This window comes from Myotis myotis, unplaced genomic scaffold, assembly GCF_014108235.1.
Source record: "Myotis myotis isolate mMyoMyo1 unplaced genomic scaffold, mMyoMyo1.p scaffold_m19_p_18, whole genome shotgun sequence".
NCBI classification, from domain to species: Eukaryota; Metazoa; Chordata; class Mammalia; order Chiroptera; family Vespertilionidae; genus Myotis; species Myotis myotis.
This window is the reverse complement of record NW_023416322.1, coordinates 17177676-17196952: the sequence shown is the minus strand read 5'-3', so window position 1 is coordinate 17196952 and position 19277 is coordinate 17177676. Positions and strand designations below refer to the sequence as shown.

The following is a 19277-nucleotide window of genomic DNA, read 5'->3' as shown; positions in this document are numbered from 1 at the left end:
ATGAGTTTAATTCATTCCGAGACCGAGCTCGTTAAGGAGCTCATTAACTCAAATTACTCTATCAACTCAATGCAAAAAATCTGCCAAGAGACAGCTGTTATCTCAAAAAACTCGTTAGTCGGGACACTCGTAAGTCAAGGCCCCACTGTAATTAACTTCATTGGCCTTGAGGAGGCTTTGGTAACTTCCAAATCTGGGACACTTTTAGTCACCAACAAGGTGATTCCTCTGAACGCCTTCATTTTAGGAGATGTGTTTACATTCAAAATGAATGTTCATTTAAATGATGATTCCAGTCTGTGTTCAATACTTACAGTCATGCTGGGTATTTCATGCTTCCAGTATTTCTTCTCTGGAGGGAAAAAAGCAAGGCAGATACACCTGTGTGTGTGAACAGACACACATCGTTGCAAGAGTATGTAGAGAAAATAAACATCCATAACAAGCAGAAGGGAACCCACATGTTTGACTGTGGTTGACCTTCAGTGTTACGAATCTGAAGAGTGTTTTCTTTCATTCAGTCAAAAGGAATTCTTTGTGTGTTCAATAAAGACTAACTGTAGGAAGATGACATTGCCAGGGCTGTGCACTTAAAAGAAAGATGAAAGCTTGAAGTGAGAGGATTGGAAATGAATACCATATCCAGATAATGACTGTTTTGATCACCTCCTAAATACCTAAAATATTTCACCTCACAGCATTAACAGATGATGCCTCAAATCAATGATTCCCTGGTTATCTTGCCTATGTTCAGAAATACGTACTTTTGTGCCTTTTCCTAGTGGCCATTGAAAACCAATTAAGAACCGCACGCAGCCAAAATTCATGAGCAAACCTCAAGCTTCTATGTGACTAAGTGAAATTCCTCTCTTCTTAAGGTATAAGTACAATAATTTAAAAAATTTGAAGAAAAAAGTACTCTGCCTACTCTACCTATTCTAAATATTAATTTTTAACCTGGTGTGACCTTTTAGAATTTGTTCTTATGCAGTATCTGTCTTTGTAGACAGTTACAACACAGTGTATATACAGTTCTGTCTTGCCTTTTCAATATGATAAACTTTTGCTTGTGTTTATACATGGAACAATAGTTTAATTGTTGTCTAATATTATTCAGAGAATCATATGCTTTTAATCATATCTCTATTTTGACATTATTGGTATACTAGTAATAGCAATGTCTTTATTTTTAGTGAATTATAACCAAGAAGGAAATGACTTTATCACAATACAATTTTAGGACTCACACCTGTAATACACATAACTATGGTAAATTCACAAAAGTGGCAACCACTTATCACCTTACCAATAGTCTAAACATTCCAGGTTTATTATAATTCTGGTTTGAGTGATAATCTTTAAGAAATTGTGTTCTGTCTTGTCAGGTACTTCAAATTTGCTGCAGTCTGCATCTCTTCCCTTCTAACTAGAGATGAACATTCGCTTCTGGTCTCTTTTCTTTGCCATCCTTCAATGAATTTTCCTTTCATCTAGTGATTGGTAATTTATTTTTTAAAAAATAAATGGAATGATCTCTTTGGATAGTAAAGATTTTCATCTGTTTTAATTGATGGCAAATATTGCCAAGTCTGGCTTTATTTTAATTTGATTTTTATATTTTCATTTGATGGTATATGTTTGTACCTGTCAGTATTTTTCCTTTTGCTTTTTCTATTACATTAAAAAGGAGGGTGTTATTCTTCTATATATGTGTCCTATATTCTAATTTAGATTTAGTTAAAGAATTGTAATGATTATATCGAACCACTTAATCCTTTTGGAGCTTCTTTGATTCAATACTGTAAAATATGAATTGAAGCTAAATATTTTAAATTAAATAATCCTATTTTATATTCCTTGTCTTCAGATACAGTGTGTCTATAGTTTTTTCATTCTTTTCTATTTATTACATACTTATTTGTATGCCACAAATTCTATCCTTTTAGTTATTGGTGTTTGTAATGTCCTTTTCTGTCTTGTCAGTTTTCATTGATATAAATTGCCCGTGTCCTGTTAAAAATAAATTTAAGTATATTGTTGCTAAGTATTTTAAAACATACATAAGCAAGAAATAATTCTTTTTGAGGTTTGTAATATATCTGTAAATTAACTTGCCAGAATACATCTATTTTAATATTTAGCGTTCTTTATATGACCATGTTGTTGTTTTTTTCATTTAAAAAAATCTCTTATGCTTTTCAATAAACAGTGCTACATAGCTCAATGTCATGTTAAACCTGGGGCATTTACTTTGTTGCTGGGGTTGTAAGTGAGTGGTTCCTTTTTTAGCCTTCGTAACCCTGGTTTGTGGGTCTCTTCGGGACAGCTGGAGCACCGTCTAGCATCACACATGAAGTATGAATTGTGTAGTTCGGGTGAATCTCTTTGAGTTAAATGCTCTGATATTTGCGTTTAGTACTGGCTTTGCACAAAATAAAGATGGGTGGCAAAATCCAGGCTGATGGTTTTAAGCCACAGTGTTGCAAGGAGGACAAGATCCCCTGAGCATTGCATGGTGCCTGCGAGGGAACACTGTGGGCACCCGGATGCTTGTGGACCAAGTGCGGGCCCATGGTGGCCCACGGTGGCCTCTGAGGTCTTTGCTCTGGGATGCAGCTGAGCTCGGCCTCTGGCCAGGTGGGCTGCAAGGCTACCGCCGGGCGTGGGACCAAAGCACTGTGCTCTACCTGGAGGGGAAGCTGGGGAAGCTGAGCCAGACATTTCCTCTTCCCATGGCCCTGCTGCCTTAACCCTTGGCAGATAGGCGAACCCCCTGGGGATCTTTAAACCTCAGTGCCGGGCGTGCATGGTATCTGGATTAGGAGTTGCGGAAAGACTTGGCCTGGCTGAGGGCTGAGACTTGGCCTCTGGCCTTGGTCGGTGCTCTGGCTTCCTCATCTCAGCAGCTCCACCCTCACATCCAGGTCTCTGCCAGGGCGGATGGTGGATGGTGACAGCCAGCAGAAGCAGACATGGGGCTGCTGGGTAGGACTGGGGTTATCTGGGGTAGGAGAACAGGTGGCTGAGAACCTGTCCCCAGAAGCTGGTGAGAGGCAGGACCACACAGGAGCCAAATCTCCAAGCTCAGAGTGCATGTTCCACCGTCCCATGGGCCTTCACTTATAAAACACAGATACAAAGATAAAATTATTTCAAGACAGCGACTGCAAAGCATTAAACCTCAGGGCGAAGGCCCTTAGAGAATAGGGCCTTGTGCTACTGCAGTGGTCAGAAGTCCATGCAGCCAGCCCTTTAATTGGTAAGACACACCTAGATATGTCTGACTCGGTTTCAATGCATTTGCTTGCTTGAGCTTCTCCTGCCAACTTGAACTAACCTTAACAATATATTGCCTGTTCGTTGAATGAATGAATGCAAGTATTTAGGGGAAACCACCCATATATTATCACATATATACAGACACATAATAGCATCTATTATATTTTTAACAGTGTCTCTGATTCCCATATTTTTAAAGTATTTACTTCATAAATATGGTTTTGAACCACTGACTAGTATTTTCCCTGTAAGCATGATCAGAGGACTGCATACATTTGTTTAGTTGTGGAAACAATCAGGGCTGAAGTTAAGTCTATTCTCCTAACATGCGGAAATGTCCACAGTATTAATGATACTTTTCTAAGGATTTGCAAACATAATTTTTCTTCTTCAACAACATTTTAACTCTCCTTTCATAATTCTTCTTTTCTTCATCCCTCACTGATGTCAAGATTTATTTGGAAGACTGTTAAAGAATTGCCTAAGAGAACAGTGACAACTTTGCAATGAATTCTAATGTTTTCTTAAAATTTAAAACATATGTTTATATAAGACTATCATTATTTAAATTTTAAAATGTGCTTGTACATAGCATCAGTTTTCTTCTTGTTTGCTCTCAGGGAACACATTGGAAAGGCTGTTCATTCAGTGTTATTAAATAGCATGACTTAAAATATTATGTTTTCTTATCTCTCTGAGGATACCTCATCAGTGCATAGATATATGTTGATGTTAAAATACTATTTTGTATATAAAAGTACAGGCAAATCTGAGAGTCTGAGCTTCATTGGCCATTAACAATCCCACGGCTATTTTTTGAAAGAGTGCTGGCTGCAGCCCTGGCCAAAGGCCAGTCTAAGCAATAACATCCTACTCCGTGTACCTCAAAGTCCTGTGTCAGTTACGAAGGCATTCTCCTTTGCTTCCTGCTCTAAACAACTGTGTAACATTGCTGAATCTGTGTTCATGCTCTTTCTATATCCTGTTCAGCAGTCCAAGCGGAATGACTTGCACTCATTGTACATCTATCATCTGCAGCCTTGTTAAATTGCATCTGTTTCAGGTTATCACACAACTCATTGTTAAATGAATAATCTCTTTGGATGGTGGAGCAGAATGCTATTTAATCACTATTAGCCAACAGGCTATGCATGAATTCATCATTGACCTGGATTTTATAAAACACACCAAATTCATCACTTCATGTCAAAACAATCATTAAGGGCCTGTAAGTGGTCTTGAAAATTACCTGTTTAATGTGAGTAGGAATGCACTCAATTAAATGAGTCCTGAAATATATTTGGCGTCAGCCCAGCTCAAAGTCAGGAAACAGTTCTGTTTTTGTGGATTAGATGCAGATCATTTAAAAATGGTGCTGGACAGCAACATTATAATTGAATGGAGATAGAGAAATCTGGAAGTGTATGCTGTAGATTAAATTGAAAACAGTGAAAGTAAAGATAGTTATTTATCTGATTTTCTGTAGCCTCCCCCCACCAAGCAGGAAATAGGATTTTTCAATTTTCATTTAGATAACATTAATGCTTTGAATATGTGTGTTTATACTAGCAACTTCGCACATAGAAAACATCGTAATTGATTTGTGTTAAATTAATCGACTGGGAGTAGGAGTTTTAGGAAGTGGAACTTGTTGAGATTTAGCTCATTGAAGGGACTTCTGAGTGGGCCATGCCTCAATGTCTGGAATTGTGTTGTAATGTCACCCTCTGTGAACCAGTAAGTTCCAGTCATACCTCATCTCCTCCTTAATGGCTCTACAGCAGCGGTTCTCAACCTGTGGGTCGCGACCCCGTTGGCGGTCGAACGACCCTTTCACGGGGGTCGCCTAAGACCATCCTGCATATCAGATATTTACATTACGATTCCTAACAGTAGCAACATTACAGTTATGAAGAAGCAACGAAAATAATTTTATGGTTGGGTCACAACATGAGGAACTGTATTTAAAGGGCCAGAAGGTTGAGAACCACTGCTCTACAGCGTGCTTCCCAAGAGCTCGGGGTCTCTCTGTCCTCTCTGGACACAGAGAACTTGCTGCCCCTCTACCCCCGTGTCACCTGGCTATGCTCAGAGGCTAGATTAGATTCTTAAACTTTTCATAGCTTGATATTTTGTTAAGATTTCAACTGTATTGAAATTTCCATCATGGTAGGCCCTGTGATTTATATATTTCTTTGCTTCTTCTATGTTTTACAATATAATTGGTTAGTTTATAATGCAGCTTAGGCGGGTCTTGTTTTCACGTCTCATGTATATATGTGTAACTATAAATATAACACCAAAAATATATATTTTAAAACACAACAACAAAGAACATTTGAACACTGTTATAAAAGCATTCACCCACAGGGCTTAGACCCCCACAAATAGCAATAAATCTTCCTCATATTATCAAGGAACCACTTTGAGTGAAGAAAAACCATAAGGAGCAGAAGTCTGTTCATGGAAAGGAAAAAGGAAATGAGCAAGTGGATATCGATCTTGCCAAGTGAAGCAGTGAAAGAAAGTACTGTATGACCTTGTGAATTTCTTTCCATTATTTTCTCAAATACAATCCAGCAGCTCAGATTAAGAGAACAATGGCTGAGATGCTGGAAAAAAATTCAAGCATCTGATAAATCGCTAGGAAATGGGCAATAACACAATTAATGTAAAAAGGAAAGGCTTCCTTAGTTTCATTAATAACAAATTAATGAAAAGAGGAAAGACTTCCTTAGAGTTTCAGTTATTGTTTTTAATCGAAAGTGGTTTTCTGGTCCGGCTACGTGTGGCTCAGTGGTTGAGCATTGACCTATGAACCAGGAGGTCACAGTTCCATTCCTGGTCAGGGTACATGCCCAGGTTGTGGGCTCGATCCCCAGTGGGAGTCTGCAGAAGGCAGCCAGTTGATGATTCTCTCTCATCATTGGTGTTTCCATCTCTCTCTCCCTCTCTGAAATCAATAAAAATATATTTCTTAAAAAAAGTGGTCTTGTGAAGAGCAAGGCATTTCTCATATTTGTAATAATACATGTTACCTTAATGTTTCTTTTGTTTTTAAAGATTTGCTATATGTGGAAAATTGTCTGTTGATTACCTACATCAATAACCTGATTAAAGTAAAGAACAAAACACTTTGGTTAACAGAGAAAAGGGAAAAGTGTTGGTTGGCTACTCGGTGATCAGGTAACGTGGTCTTTAGTAGTAGCATGGAGGCTCCGTGGTGTAATGAAAAAAAGGATCTGGTTTAACCTTCATTATTTTTCCTTGTCTCCCTGCTTTCCATCTTGATACATTTATTGATAAGGAATCTACTGTGGGTACATTGAGACCATCCATCTTCTGGTGACAGTCAAGTGAGGGAGACACAAAAGCATTGGCAGTTGCAGTATCACCTAGTCTCATGTGGTAGATGCCCCCATTCCACAGACACAGGGTACTTACGGTGCTAGCCCTCAAAGGGACTGGGTGGCTTTTGTTTATCACCTAACCTTCAATTGTTTATGAATTTTATCTGTCCTGCCCTTTTCATGAGGTTGTTGTGAGGCTCAGAGGGAGTCCCTCTATGTTACCAAGTATTGTGAATTGTAAAAAACACTTGCAAATATAGTTTTAGGTGATAACAATAATTTGATAGAATATGGGATTGCCTTGTAAACTTGGTATGTAGGATTTAAAAAGAAATTAGCATTATAAAGAACTTATTTGTTTTCCTTCATTTGAAATCCTGAATTTTCATCTCCTCTTTGAGCTCTCCCTTGTTTCTTTCTAAAACAAAACAGCAAAAAACCCCCCAAAACCCCCAAGAAACATTCTTTATAGGAATTAGTGCTCCCACACTACCTTATCCGTACTTATGTTTCTGCCTTTGCTGCATTGTACTGTGATTACATGTTTACAGTTTTATCTTCTGCACCAGACCATCAGGACTTGAGGGCAGAGTTCATGTTTGTTCATCCTTGTTACCAGTGGCAACCACATATACTAGATGCTCAATATATGTTTGCTAAATAGATTGTAGAAGGAATTTTCCAGTGAGGTTTGTTTGTATGTTTAATTATAGTATCTACTAGGCAAGAGGGTTATTTTTTGTCTTGAAGATAATGTCCAGACATGTGATAATAAAGAATTCTGGATGTTGTGTGCATCATATTAGGCATCTGGACCATGGTCTGTCCTGCCCGTAGTCCCGAGGAAAGGAGGAGAAAGTTAGTGGTGATATGGTCATTGACAGAATGGAGATCTTGGGAAACAGGAAATGTTAGTCAGCTGTGCAGGTTACTCAGTGTAGAAATGTGTTCAGATATCTTAACCTCTTTCTTCACCGCCAACAATTTTCAATTTCCTCTCCTCTGGACCTCATGTTTTCTTGTCTGCAGAAAAGAGCATTGAACCAGATGATATTTAATGCCTCTTCTATTTCGATGATTCTATTTGGAGATGGATAGGTGTTTTATTATTATTTGGTGTGTTTTCTTTATACACAACGAGGTAAAATTAATCGAATGAAGAGGAAATGATCTTTACATTCTACTAAGTGTTACACACCGTCATTCTTCCCTTATATTTATTATACAAATATTATCAAAACAACATTAAAGCAAATTGGAGAAAAGGCAATGCAGTCAAGGGATAGGACTTAAATCAGGCTTTATAGAATGAGAGGTGTATGGGCAGATGAAAGACAGTGGGGATGGTCACGGGGGTGGTGAGGAAGCACAGTAGCTTCATGCTAAGTCAAGAGTGTTGACGAATTTGGAAGATTGGATTAGTAGAAGAGAGGGCCTGGAATGCGTTGGAGACTTCTCCTTTAATTCTGTAAGCAACAGAGGACCATGTTCAGGCAGGAAGGGAGGACAAAGTTGTACCTGCTGAATGTCATCAAAGGCTTGGCAGGGGATGAAACCAACATGAGCAAAAAGGAAGAGAAGGGGAAGTTGCTCATGACAGGACTGGCACAGGGCTCTACTAAGAGAAGACAAAGACTGGGATGGAAGCAAGTCCTGAAGGGAGGAGGGCCGATTCTGCCAAGTAGTCATATCATTCAATTCAAAAGAGTTGGAAAGGACACTTACAGCTGGAAGGATATGGCAGCTCCACAAGTCTTTACCTCTCCTGAGTATTTCTCATAACTGATAAAAGATTTATCTCAGCTGTCCCTGTGGTTTGCAAAAAATGTTTATTAATGAGCTGCAGGAGAGAGTTCCTATCTTTGTTGAACACAGGTGGATATTGGAGTCTCTGGAAAACTAAACGAAGGCTAATCGGTCCTCTTATTTCGATAGCATTTCTTGGTTTCCATTCTTGAAGAACCAGGCATACATCCAGGGCTATTTTTAAAAATTGTTATTAAAGGGAATGTTCTTGCATGTATGCGCTTTTCATTGTTGTGTAACTGTTTTGTTTTTTTTTCTAGCATATTTTGTATTCCTTTCTACTGCTTGAGTTTTGAACTCCAGAATTATTTCAGTATTATGCCATGTAGGAATATGGAAGCTTGGCTTAACATTACTGCTGACAATTTACATGTCAGTGTAACTGCCTGGCATGTTCTCCACTGTTTGGCATTCCTTTGCAAAGTATGCCTTTGTTTAGTCTTGAGGGAGTAGGCTTTGCCGATTTTCCATATACTCAAGACATGACTTTTGCACAGCTAGCGACTGCTCCGCCTGCATGGAATGTAGATGTTTGCATTTTCACCGTTCCTCCAGTATCCTCTCCATTCCTTTTGCATACTGCAAGGTGTCTCATGTGTGGTGAAGGATGGAACCATATTTTTGTGTGTAATTTCTAAAAAAAAAAAAATTACATAGGTTATGGTGGACAAATTGTGCTTCTTTTCCAATTCGCTTCTTTTGTTTCTACAATCCTACAGCCTGTTTTTGTATCATATTGAGCTCATTATAGAAAGACTAGCTAATTAATTGTTATCCTTTGAAGTCACAAAATCCTTTTCTAACAGTGTCCCTTGGAAGCTAGAAAGTGGCCTATGAAAACTAAATGTTAAGTGTTTTTATAATTTTGTACTATAGTTACATATTACAGTTTTGTAATAGATGTAATAGAATTTTTTTAAATCTACCTTGGGAATTTAAGCTGGTATTTCTCCGCATATGATACTCAGATGAATTGTTTAAATATATGGGTATTTCCTGGGGGAAATTTTTAATACCTGTAAGGGCCACTTTCGACTTGCCTATTTTAAACGCTGATTTTTATCTTAAAAAGAGATTAAAATGTTAGTATAGACATGGTATATCCTAAAATAATATTGCTAACTCAACCCACACTGGGACCTGGACTCCTTCTCTTCATCGAACTTCGGTCCTGGTTTTCCAGCAAATGCCGTGGCCGCCACCTGTTCCTATTGGAAGCAGTGATGTTTGCAATACATCGGGGTAGTTAGGAGCGTGGCAGCAACCCCAGAGGGAGTCACGGTGGTCACAGCCAGCTCAGGGGCATGGTGGTAATGACGGACATGAACCCCAGCCACGGGGAAGAAAGTGATAGGGACAATTTCCTGAACTTTTAATGTCCTCATATCTTTGCTTCTGCCAGTTCTTAAAAACCCTGTGGAATAGATATTGAAGGTTATTTGTTCTTATTTTGTTGTTGTTGTTCAGTGTTCCACTTTTTATTTGAAATGAGTTTGGACTTCCAGAAAAGCTGCAGACACATTTACAATATATCGTTAAGGAAACAGAATCATAGGATAAATAGTGATTCACTTAAAATCCAACAACAACATGGGTGTTCAGTAAATATTTACTGACCTGTGAGAGTGAAAAGGGACTGGAACTGGGGTCTCCTGACTCTTTATCTTGAGACGTTTTTGACTGCTCATTTGCCTTTTGCAAGGCTAAAAACCCCCTCTTTTAGGTATGCATAATTTAATGCAAACTATAAGCTATTCACTGGTAGCTATACATTAAGAAGTAGGTGTAATTTTGCACATTATTTTGTAGTAATAAATAATGTACTGCACAGTGAAAAGACATTTGGAAACACAATGCATTTAAGTCTTTCATGCTGTTAATTGTGATTTATTTACCTACGTCATTTTTATCTTCGCAGAAATTGGCCCAGTGACAGTTACCACAGATCCCAAGAAATTTCAGTATGAACTGAGAGAACTATATGTTCAGGTGAGTGCTTGCTTTCAACTTTATGGCAATTTTTAGGGAAAGGAAAAATCATGTACTCTTAGCTGATTTTCCTTATCTTTATACCCGAAAGAAGTTATTATGGATGTTTCTATTCCAGTACGACCTGTTTTTCTCATGTGAGTCCTGAATGACTTGAACAGTGGGTCGGGGAGTGGGACAGATGGGGTTCAAAGTATCACCGTTCATTCATGCATTGCCAGTGGCTGCTTTCATGCAGCAGCGGCCGAATTGAGTTGTTGTGACAGGATGTGTGGCCCACGAAGCCTAAGATATTTGTCATGTGACCCTGTGCAGAAATTTACTGACCCCTGCTCTTGCTGAGTCCTTTCTCTCAGAATCATTAGGAATCACCTTTTTCTTATTTTATGGATTTGAGAGAGAAAGAGACAAAGAAACATCAGTTTGTCGTTCTACTTATTTACGCGCTCATTGGTTGCTTCTTGTGAACAGAGTCCAAATTAGACTTTGAAGTTTCACCCTTTAGTCTCACTGTTGGGTGAATGACTTAAGAACTGTATAGGGTATGAGCATAATTGGGGCACATATTGAAAAACCCAAAGTTTGGTATTCCAAATAAGGTTCAGTCATCATTCTTATATTGTGCATATCCCTAGTTTAAAATTTTTACTAAATTGAATTATATTTATTAAGTATCTAAATAGATTTTATATAGTTATCCCTCAACTATTTTTTCTTTTACTAAATTTATTCTGATAATTATCTTCACCACTACATTTCATTTCTTTCCTCTTACACCATGGTATTCTTTTCCAGTCATTATCTTGATACTTAATTAGAATTTACTTTTATGTCCCTCAACATAACACGTTCTCTGCCACTTTGGATGTCTAGATTCTCTGAAAAAAAAAAAAAATCTTTACGTAAAAATTTCGATTGTGGTAACAAGAAATTGTATTGTGCCCTGGGCTGTGTGGTTTTGTTGATTGAGTGTTGTCAGTGCACCAAAAGGTTGCTGGTTCAATTCCTGGTCAGGACACATGCCCAGGTTTTGGGTTCAATCCCCAGTTTGGTGTGTGCCAGAGGCAACCAGTCGATGTTTCTCTCTCACATCAGTATTTCTCTCTCTCTCTCTCTCTCTCTCTCTTCCTCTCCCCCTCCCCACCCTCCCTCCCTCTTTCATTCCCTCCCTCCCTTTCTAAAAAAACATCAATAAAAACATATTTTAAAGAAAGAAATTATATTGCTCTCTTGTGCACTTTTTATGGTCTGCTGTTCTCCCATGATCTCTTGAAGCACTAACCATGTAGCTCTTATTGAGCTTCTGATCCACCCATGGGATGAATTAGTGTCTGCAGCAGAGTGGATTTAAATGGCAGTTGAATAAATGAATGCCATATGAAGGTGGCTTTACTTGATGGTATAAAAGACACCTTTTAAAAACCTAATCATTACTTTTTATTTTATTTATTTATTTAAATCCTCACCCACCACCGCAGCTGCACTCATCAGCCGTGAGCCCGGTTTTGGCTGAGCGGCGCTCCCACTGTGGGAGCGCACTGACCACCAGGGGGCAGCTCCTGCATTGAGTGTCTGCCCCCTGGTGGTCAGTGCATGTCATAGCGACTGGTTGAGCGGTCGTTTGATCATAGCAGTGGCTTAGGCTTTTATATATATAGATTTCTACTATTATCTCTAGTGCTCCAGAGTCCCTTTAAGGGAAATAATCACCAGATAATCTTACCTAATAATAGACAAACATGTAAATTGACCATCCCTCCACTACGCTTACCAGCCAATCAGGAGAGTATGCAAATTAACCCAAAAGAGATGGCAGTTAATTTACATACGTAGGTGCGAAGCAGCAGAGTAAAGATGGAAGGCTCCGGTCGGAGCGAAGGCCTGGGTCCCGGGTGCCAGAGGAAAACCGGTGCCGGCAGCCAGGGGAAGGGAAGGCCTATTGCACGAATCTCTTTGTGCAACGGGCCTCTAGTTATACCATAAATGAACACCAGTTATGGAACATGTGCTTGTGAAAGATTTTGCAAGTATAAGTTGTTCTCTTAATTTGAACCCACACATAGTAAAATTGGTTATTACAAATGTAGATTCACAAGCTTACTCAGGTCACCAAAATGGCAAGTAGCAAGGCTGGTTTCAAAACTGAAGGTACTGCCCTGGCCGATTTGGCTCAGTGGATAGAGCATTGACCCTTGCACTGAAGGGTCCGGGTTCAATTCTGGTCAAGGGCACGCACCTGGGTTGCAGGCTTGATCCCACATCCTCAGGTGAGGACTGACAAAGACACACACACACACAAATAAACTGAAGTAATGCCACTGTCCCTTAATCATGGTGCTACTTTTCCTCTAAAAACTGATTTAAATAGCTTTATTAATCTTCTCCAATTAAAATTGATTTAGATAATCTCTCTTTGTTTTTTGCTTTAAAGTATGAAAGTAGAGAACTAAAGACAGATGTAGGTCAATGGCTGGTCTCTACCTCAATGAAATAAAGTTGTTCCTTAAAGATTTTTTTTTTTAAATATATTTTATTGATTTTTTTACAGAGAGGAAGGGAGAGAGATAGAGAGTTAGAAACATCGATGAGAGAGAATCATCTATCAGCTGCCTCCTGCACATCTCCCACTGGGGATATGCCCGCAACCCAGGTACATGCCCTTGACCGGAATCGAACCTGGGACCTCTCAGTCCGCAGGCCGACGCTCTATCCACTGAGCCAAACCGGTTTCGGCTCCTTAAAGATTTTTGACTTGCACTTTTACCTCCATCACTTTGAGTAATGGCTCACCTAAAAGTAATGAGCAGTAAAGGACAAAGTTAATTTTAAACAAAAAATTGCTCCCTTTGCTCAAGCACATGTTCTTGCTGCTTAGCTAAGAGGAGGACAGAGTGTGACCTCACTAACTCCTTGGAGAGACAAGAACAAGGTACATTTTATGAGACTGAAAGGTAGTGTTTATACTACAGTTGTATATACAGGTGGTGTTTTGGTCATTTTTATTGTCAGAATTAAAACTTTAGTTTGCTGCTGGAGTTTTCTTCAGAGTGATGAATTCTCTGAGGGCCAAAGAATCCTGTATCTTCAGGGAGTGAAGGATGGGGACTGAGATAAGGGAATGGAGGGCTCAGAGAGGGAATTCTTGGCTCTTTTCTGGCCATCCATCCTGGTGTCCTTTCCAGAAGCAAATACCTAGTTGATTTCTTAATGATCTTTTGTGTGTACTTCAAAGGACAAAGTATAGAAGGGTATTACGGCTGCAGGATTGCTTTTCAAAGCAGAATATACAGACGGAATGGGGTGGGTGTGGATTCTAATGGGAAGTTACTTGATTTTCTTTTCAAGGTGTGCATGTGTGGGAGTGTTCTTAAGGGTAAATCCGTGAGTCATTGCAGAGTAAATATTGCAGTTACATGTGACAAAATGACATTGAAGAAGAGGAATCCACTGACCTGTGATGCTGCATGTACTCCATACTTACTGCTTAACCAACTGAGGGATTGCTCTGTTCCCAGCAATAAGTACTGCATCTAATTTTGTCAGTTTTTAGATGATGGGAAGGATGGAGATAGAAATATTTTTCTTGGGAGAGTGTTCCTTAACCTAAAGCCAGGACCCCGTAGAGAAAACTATGAAGCTCATTTCAACCAAATGGATGTAGAGGAAATGAAAGTTTCTTCTCAGTCCAAATTGCTCAGAAGTGGTTCTTAAGCCATTTCTTAGGCTTTGAAAAACTCCCAAGAAGAATTGTGGAGACTTGGTATTGGTGTTAACTTGGAGTATTATTTGTCCAGTTACCCATTCAGATGTACGAATTCCTTCCAGAAACCAACTGATACCCCAGGCATAAACTGACACCAGTTAGAGATTGCATAGCACTGGCCTCTGTCAGATGATACCTGGAGGCCTCCTGGAGTAATATTTGCGTGTTCAGAGCTGAGGTGGACTTTCTTTGGAGGCAGGTGGCATTGTTGAATACTGGTGCAGTCACCAGCTAACTCCCTCGGGTTTCCTCATGTAAAGTTTAAACCAGGTCTCCATCCTTCTATATTCATGTTGACTTTTTATTTTTATTTCTTTAAAATATATTTTTATTGATTTTTTATAGAGAGGAAGGGAGAGGGATAGAGAGTTAGAAACATCGATGAGAGAGAAACATCGATCAGCTGCCTCCTGCACGCCCCCCACTGGGGATGTGCCTGCAACCAAGGTACATGCCCTTGACTGTAATCGAACCTGGGACCCTTCAGTCCGCAGGCTGACATTTTATCCACTGAGCCAAACGAGTTAGGGCTCATGTTGACTTTTAAAAGTCCTCATTTATTTTCTCTCTCATGTATAGTATAGTATAGTATAGTATAGTATAGTATAGTATAGTATAGTCTCCCATTTGAGATGATCTAGATCTTAGTTCAACTTTGTTTTGTGATTACTAGCTGTTAAACAAACCCAATAAAATTGGTCAATCTCAAACTTCCTTATAACAACATTCATAAATTATAATGATTTCATTGGTAAAAATGCATTTTATTGATAATTTTTTTGTCAAGACCTAAAATAACATAAGCAGTATAAATATATTTTATTGAATAAAAAGAATCACAACATTACAATCTCCTTCAACTACCCAATAACAAATGTGCCTCAAAGCCTGTAAAATCCCTGTGTGAGTGTTGCAGCGGAAAGGAGGAGAGAGATTTTAGTGGCAGGGTAAGTAAGTAGCACGGAGTAAACACAAAGGTCATAGAAGAGGGAAGATGAGGAGAAAGGAAACCGTCCAGAGACAGAACAAGCAGGAAGAATGCCTGGTTCTTGAGTAGGCAAATGGTGAGTGGCTACAAGGGCCTCCTTAGACCCTGCCCCTCTCCTCTCCTGGCTCATTCTCCCTGAATAAACACGGGAGCCATCTTTTTTAAAAATTAAATTTAATCCTCACCCAAGGAGTGAAGATTTTTTTTCCCATTGATCTTTGTTTAGAGAGAATGGAAGGGAGGGAGAGAGGGCGAGAGAGGAGAGCAAGAGAAACAGGGATGTGAGAGAGACACATCAATTGGTTGCCTCCTGCACATGCCCTGAAGGAGGGATGGTGCTGGTGGGGAACCTTATATGCCATTGATCGGGAATGGACCCCGAGCCCCTCTGGTGCGCAGGCCGATGCTCTAACACCACTGAGCCAGTGCCGGCCAGGGCATGGAAGCCATCTTTAGGAGAGACCAGGAATCCGTCCCAACTAGGGACCAGGGCCATGTCTCCATTTGATGGGCAAAAAGAAAGTCATGGTGTAAAGGTACAGAATCCTTGAAGGAGAAAGGACAAAATTCTCTAAGAAGTAGAGAAGGGGAGAATTACTGAAGGAGGAGGCTGAGAACACCAAGATGTCATTTTTGCCTCAAGTTAACCCCGTACTTACATCTATCTTATCTAGACACTGGATGCATGTTTCTGTTATACTTGGCTGCCTCCATGCCATTTGCCTCTTCAAAGGACCATGGCCCATTGTAATTCATGTGAATTAGGAAGCTTTTGAAATGTTTTTACATTATGAAGGGACATCACTTGCTGATTTATTTATCAAGAAACTGAGGGCCAAGAACATAATATCTTGGTGATTATTTGAATTGAAGTGAGCTGAATTTCTTCTTAAGACCACACATGAAAAAAATGTTCCAACAGATGGAAAGATCAATTATTGAAGAGTTAGACCCTGACCATGGACAGGCGGTAACCTAAAGCCTGGCTGTGTTGTGATAAGGTTGACCTTTGATATGTCTGGAATCGAGCTCAGCAGCTCTTTGACTGGGACTCCACCTCCTTCGGACGAGTAAAGGCCAGCATGGTGGACTGCCTGGGATGTAAGGTCTTCTTTCCCTTTGATTACGGAGAGTTGAAGTTCAGGCTCTGATCGGCTCTCACTGCATCCCTGCCATATTTTCTGCAAGTGATGAAGCCCAGCGCATGTCACTGACTGTAGAATTCTGCAGTTGTTCTGATTTATTATATACTTGCTTGGACCCAACTTTAAATTAGATTCGATGTGATTTAATGGTTTCCACATGTCTTCTTGGTCATAGACTCGCATAGCTGTATTTCAAGAACAAGGACTGAGGGTTGTAAACTTTTGTTGCTTGCCACTGAGTGTCATTCCTAAATTTTATAGGTGAAGGGCAAGCGATGCAAATAAGACAGTGCAAGCAATGGGTGTTCCATGTGAAAGGAATACCGTCTGACTTTGAAACGAGGCTGAAATCAGTGGGTTGTACTCATGTTAGAATAAGGGTAAGTGTTGTAATGGCAATAAGAATCCCTTTGGACTGGGGCATGAGCCTAACAAAAGAGGTTCAGTTTTCTATTGATTAGAGTTAGGCCTACCTGGACAACAACTGGTATAAACACTAGTTCAGTGAAAATGGATGATGAGGACAGAAGAATTGAAACGGGTTAACAAGGAGAGAAATACTAAGGCATAAGGCAAGAGCCTGCTCACAGAGTAGCCTTCCTGGTCCTCTGATACTTAGTTTGATGAGCATTTTCCCATGAGGTTGGACAGGGACCTCATTTTTCTCCAGCTCCTCTCCTGGTTTAAAGGTTCTGTTCATTTCTTTGCTGCTTCTACACTGTTTTGTATTTAGGAAAGACAGCATACTATTCTGTGTTTTATTACTACCGATTTAATCTTGCTTTCCAGGATGTTTTTTTTATAGATAATTATTACTGTGACTCTGAGGTTACAGCATTTCTTTTTCTTTCTCTTTAATTCCAGGCACAACATTTCCTGTGAAAGGCCACATGCTTCTGTTTTTTCTATCTGAAGTGTCTTTGGCAGCTTAGTAAATGATAGCCATCAGTAGACTTGTAAAGGTAAAATGAATATCAAAACACTGAGCAAGAATGTGCCTACTGATTCAAATTAGTTTTATTTCAGAGTTCAAATAAAAACACAAAGTTAACTAAGTCAGGCCCTTATATTCATTTAGGAAATTATGCATTTCAGTGCATTATAAACTTCATCTGCCTCATCTTCCTTCTTCATGTAGGTGTGCAGGCTTATGGGCCTTTGAGGGAATACATTTACATAAAGGAGAGAGAGAGAGAGAGAGAGAGAGAGAGAGAGAGAGAGAGAGAGAGGAGAGAGAGGAGAGAGAGGAGAGAGAGGAGAGAGAGGAGAGAGAGGAGAGAGAGGAGAGAGAGGAGAGAGAGGAGAGAGAGGAGAGAGAGGGAAAGAGAGAGAGAGAGAGAGGGAAAGAGAGAGAAAGAGAGAGGGGGAGGGAAGAGAGGCTACAGGAGGGAAAAGAGAGAAGGGGAATAGATTAAAGATAAATGGGACATGGGGCAGTACTATGTACCTTAGGGACTTGTACTTATACCTGGAATTATATAACTTGAAAGGAGATGGGCTAAGATTGAGTTACACTCAGCCTGAATACAGCAGATGAGCCTAGATTGTTTGGTACGATCCCATTCACTCATTTACTCACTGTTCATTAATTTGTCCGTTCATTCACCAAACAGCTAATGGAACACTTACTGGATTTCCTCGGGGAACCCAAGATCTGGGGGGAGGAAACAGATAAATGATAATACAACTCGGCAAGTGCTACAGTGGAAGAACGACCGATACTCTGTGGGCATCCAGAGGAAGGAGAGTTGTTCTCCCTCTGCTTTTGCAGCCTCTGACAAGCTACATTTATAATTTATAAACAGGTCCGAACTTTTGGATACAGTTTGTGTATATGTAATTAAACAAAAGTGAATAATTTATAGGTTTTTGGAGTAGCTTGCAGCTTGATTCCTGACCTTAATAAATGGAAGCAACCTGAACTTGGTTTCTAATAACTTTTGCCAGGAAACAAAGTTCATGGAAGACTTTCAGATCAAAGCAACAACTTGACAAATAACAGTCTAGAAGGGAGTCGACATCACTAAACCAAACGGATCATCCGAAAGCAGTGCTGGCCAACAAAAAAGACAATGTGAGCCGCATATGCAATTTTAAAAAGCAGTTGAAATTAACTTTAATGCTCTATTGAACCCATTATATCTAAAACATAATTTCAACACCATTAATATAAAAAACTAGTACTTTTTATGTTTTTAAATTTTCATTAATTAAAATAAAATGTTTAGTTCCTCAGTTTCAATGCTCAGCAGCCACATGAGGCTAGTTAGTGGCTACTGTGTTAGACAGCACAGATTCTTTATGATTTTATGATTTTAAATGATTACAAAATGAAACTGAAGTATCACATAGGGAGCTTTTATAAGAATGTAATGTTGTATGTTAACTTCTTTTGAGAAAAAAAAAACAAAACCCACACTCTTTTCCCCCCCCAGAAATCCATATCAACAGTGAGAGAGACAAATAGTCTCACTAAGATATGAATTACTCGTTAACATTTAGTTTTAATTCTTAGATAACAACTAACCACTATAAGCAGAAAGGTAATTATTTAAAGATACTTTGGGAAGAGAAGAGTTTTAGTTCCGAGAATAATTTATAATCCACAAGGTTATAATATAATCTGTGACTGCAAATGTGAAATTCAGGGCAGAATACTCATTTTTATTGTAAAGAGTATACTCATTTCCTCAGCTGGGAAAAAAATGAATAAGCAACACAGACCACTCCTAAGGGAGGTGTAAGCACAGCCACAGGGCGGGTTTCTGACATGTGTGGGTCAACATGTTTCCTTGTGAGTTGACATTCCCCCATATTCTGGCTGCTTTGAGACTTTGTGGTAGTTCTTTCATAAAAGTCAAAGAGTTATTTTTTTTAGAATAAGATATAAAAAAGTTCCAGGAATATAAGGAATGCCTTTCGTTTATAATTATATTTGTGAAATTCTCTGTGGAGTT

At 39.3% G+C, this 19277-nt stretch overlaps 1 protein-coding gene across 1 annotated transcript in view; it reads left to right on the top strand.

Annotated features, from left to right (window-relative positions):
- The window catches only part of HMCN1 (hemicentin 1), a 377912-nt gene that overhangs the window by 85271 nt on the left and 273364 nt on the right, over positions 1 to 19277 (top strand). The window contains exon 2 of the mRNA XM_036343707.1: positions 10354 to 10424. Coding sequence (XP_036199600.1) covers positions 10354 to 10424 — 71 coding nt within the window. The remainder of the gene's footprint in view (positions 1 to 10353; positions 10425 to 19277) is intronic.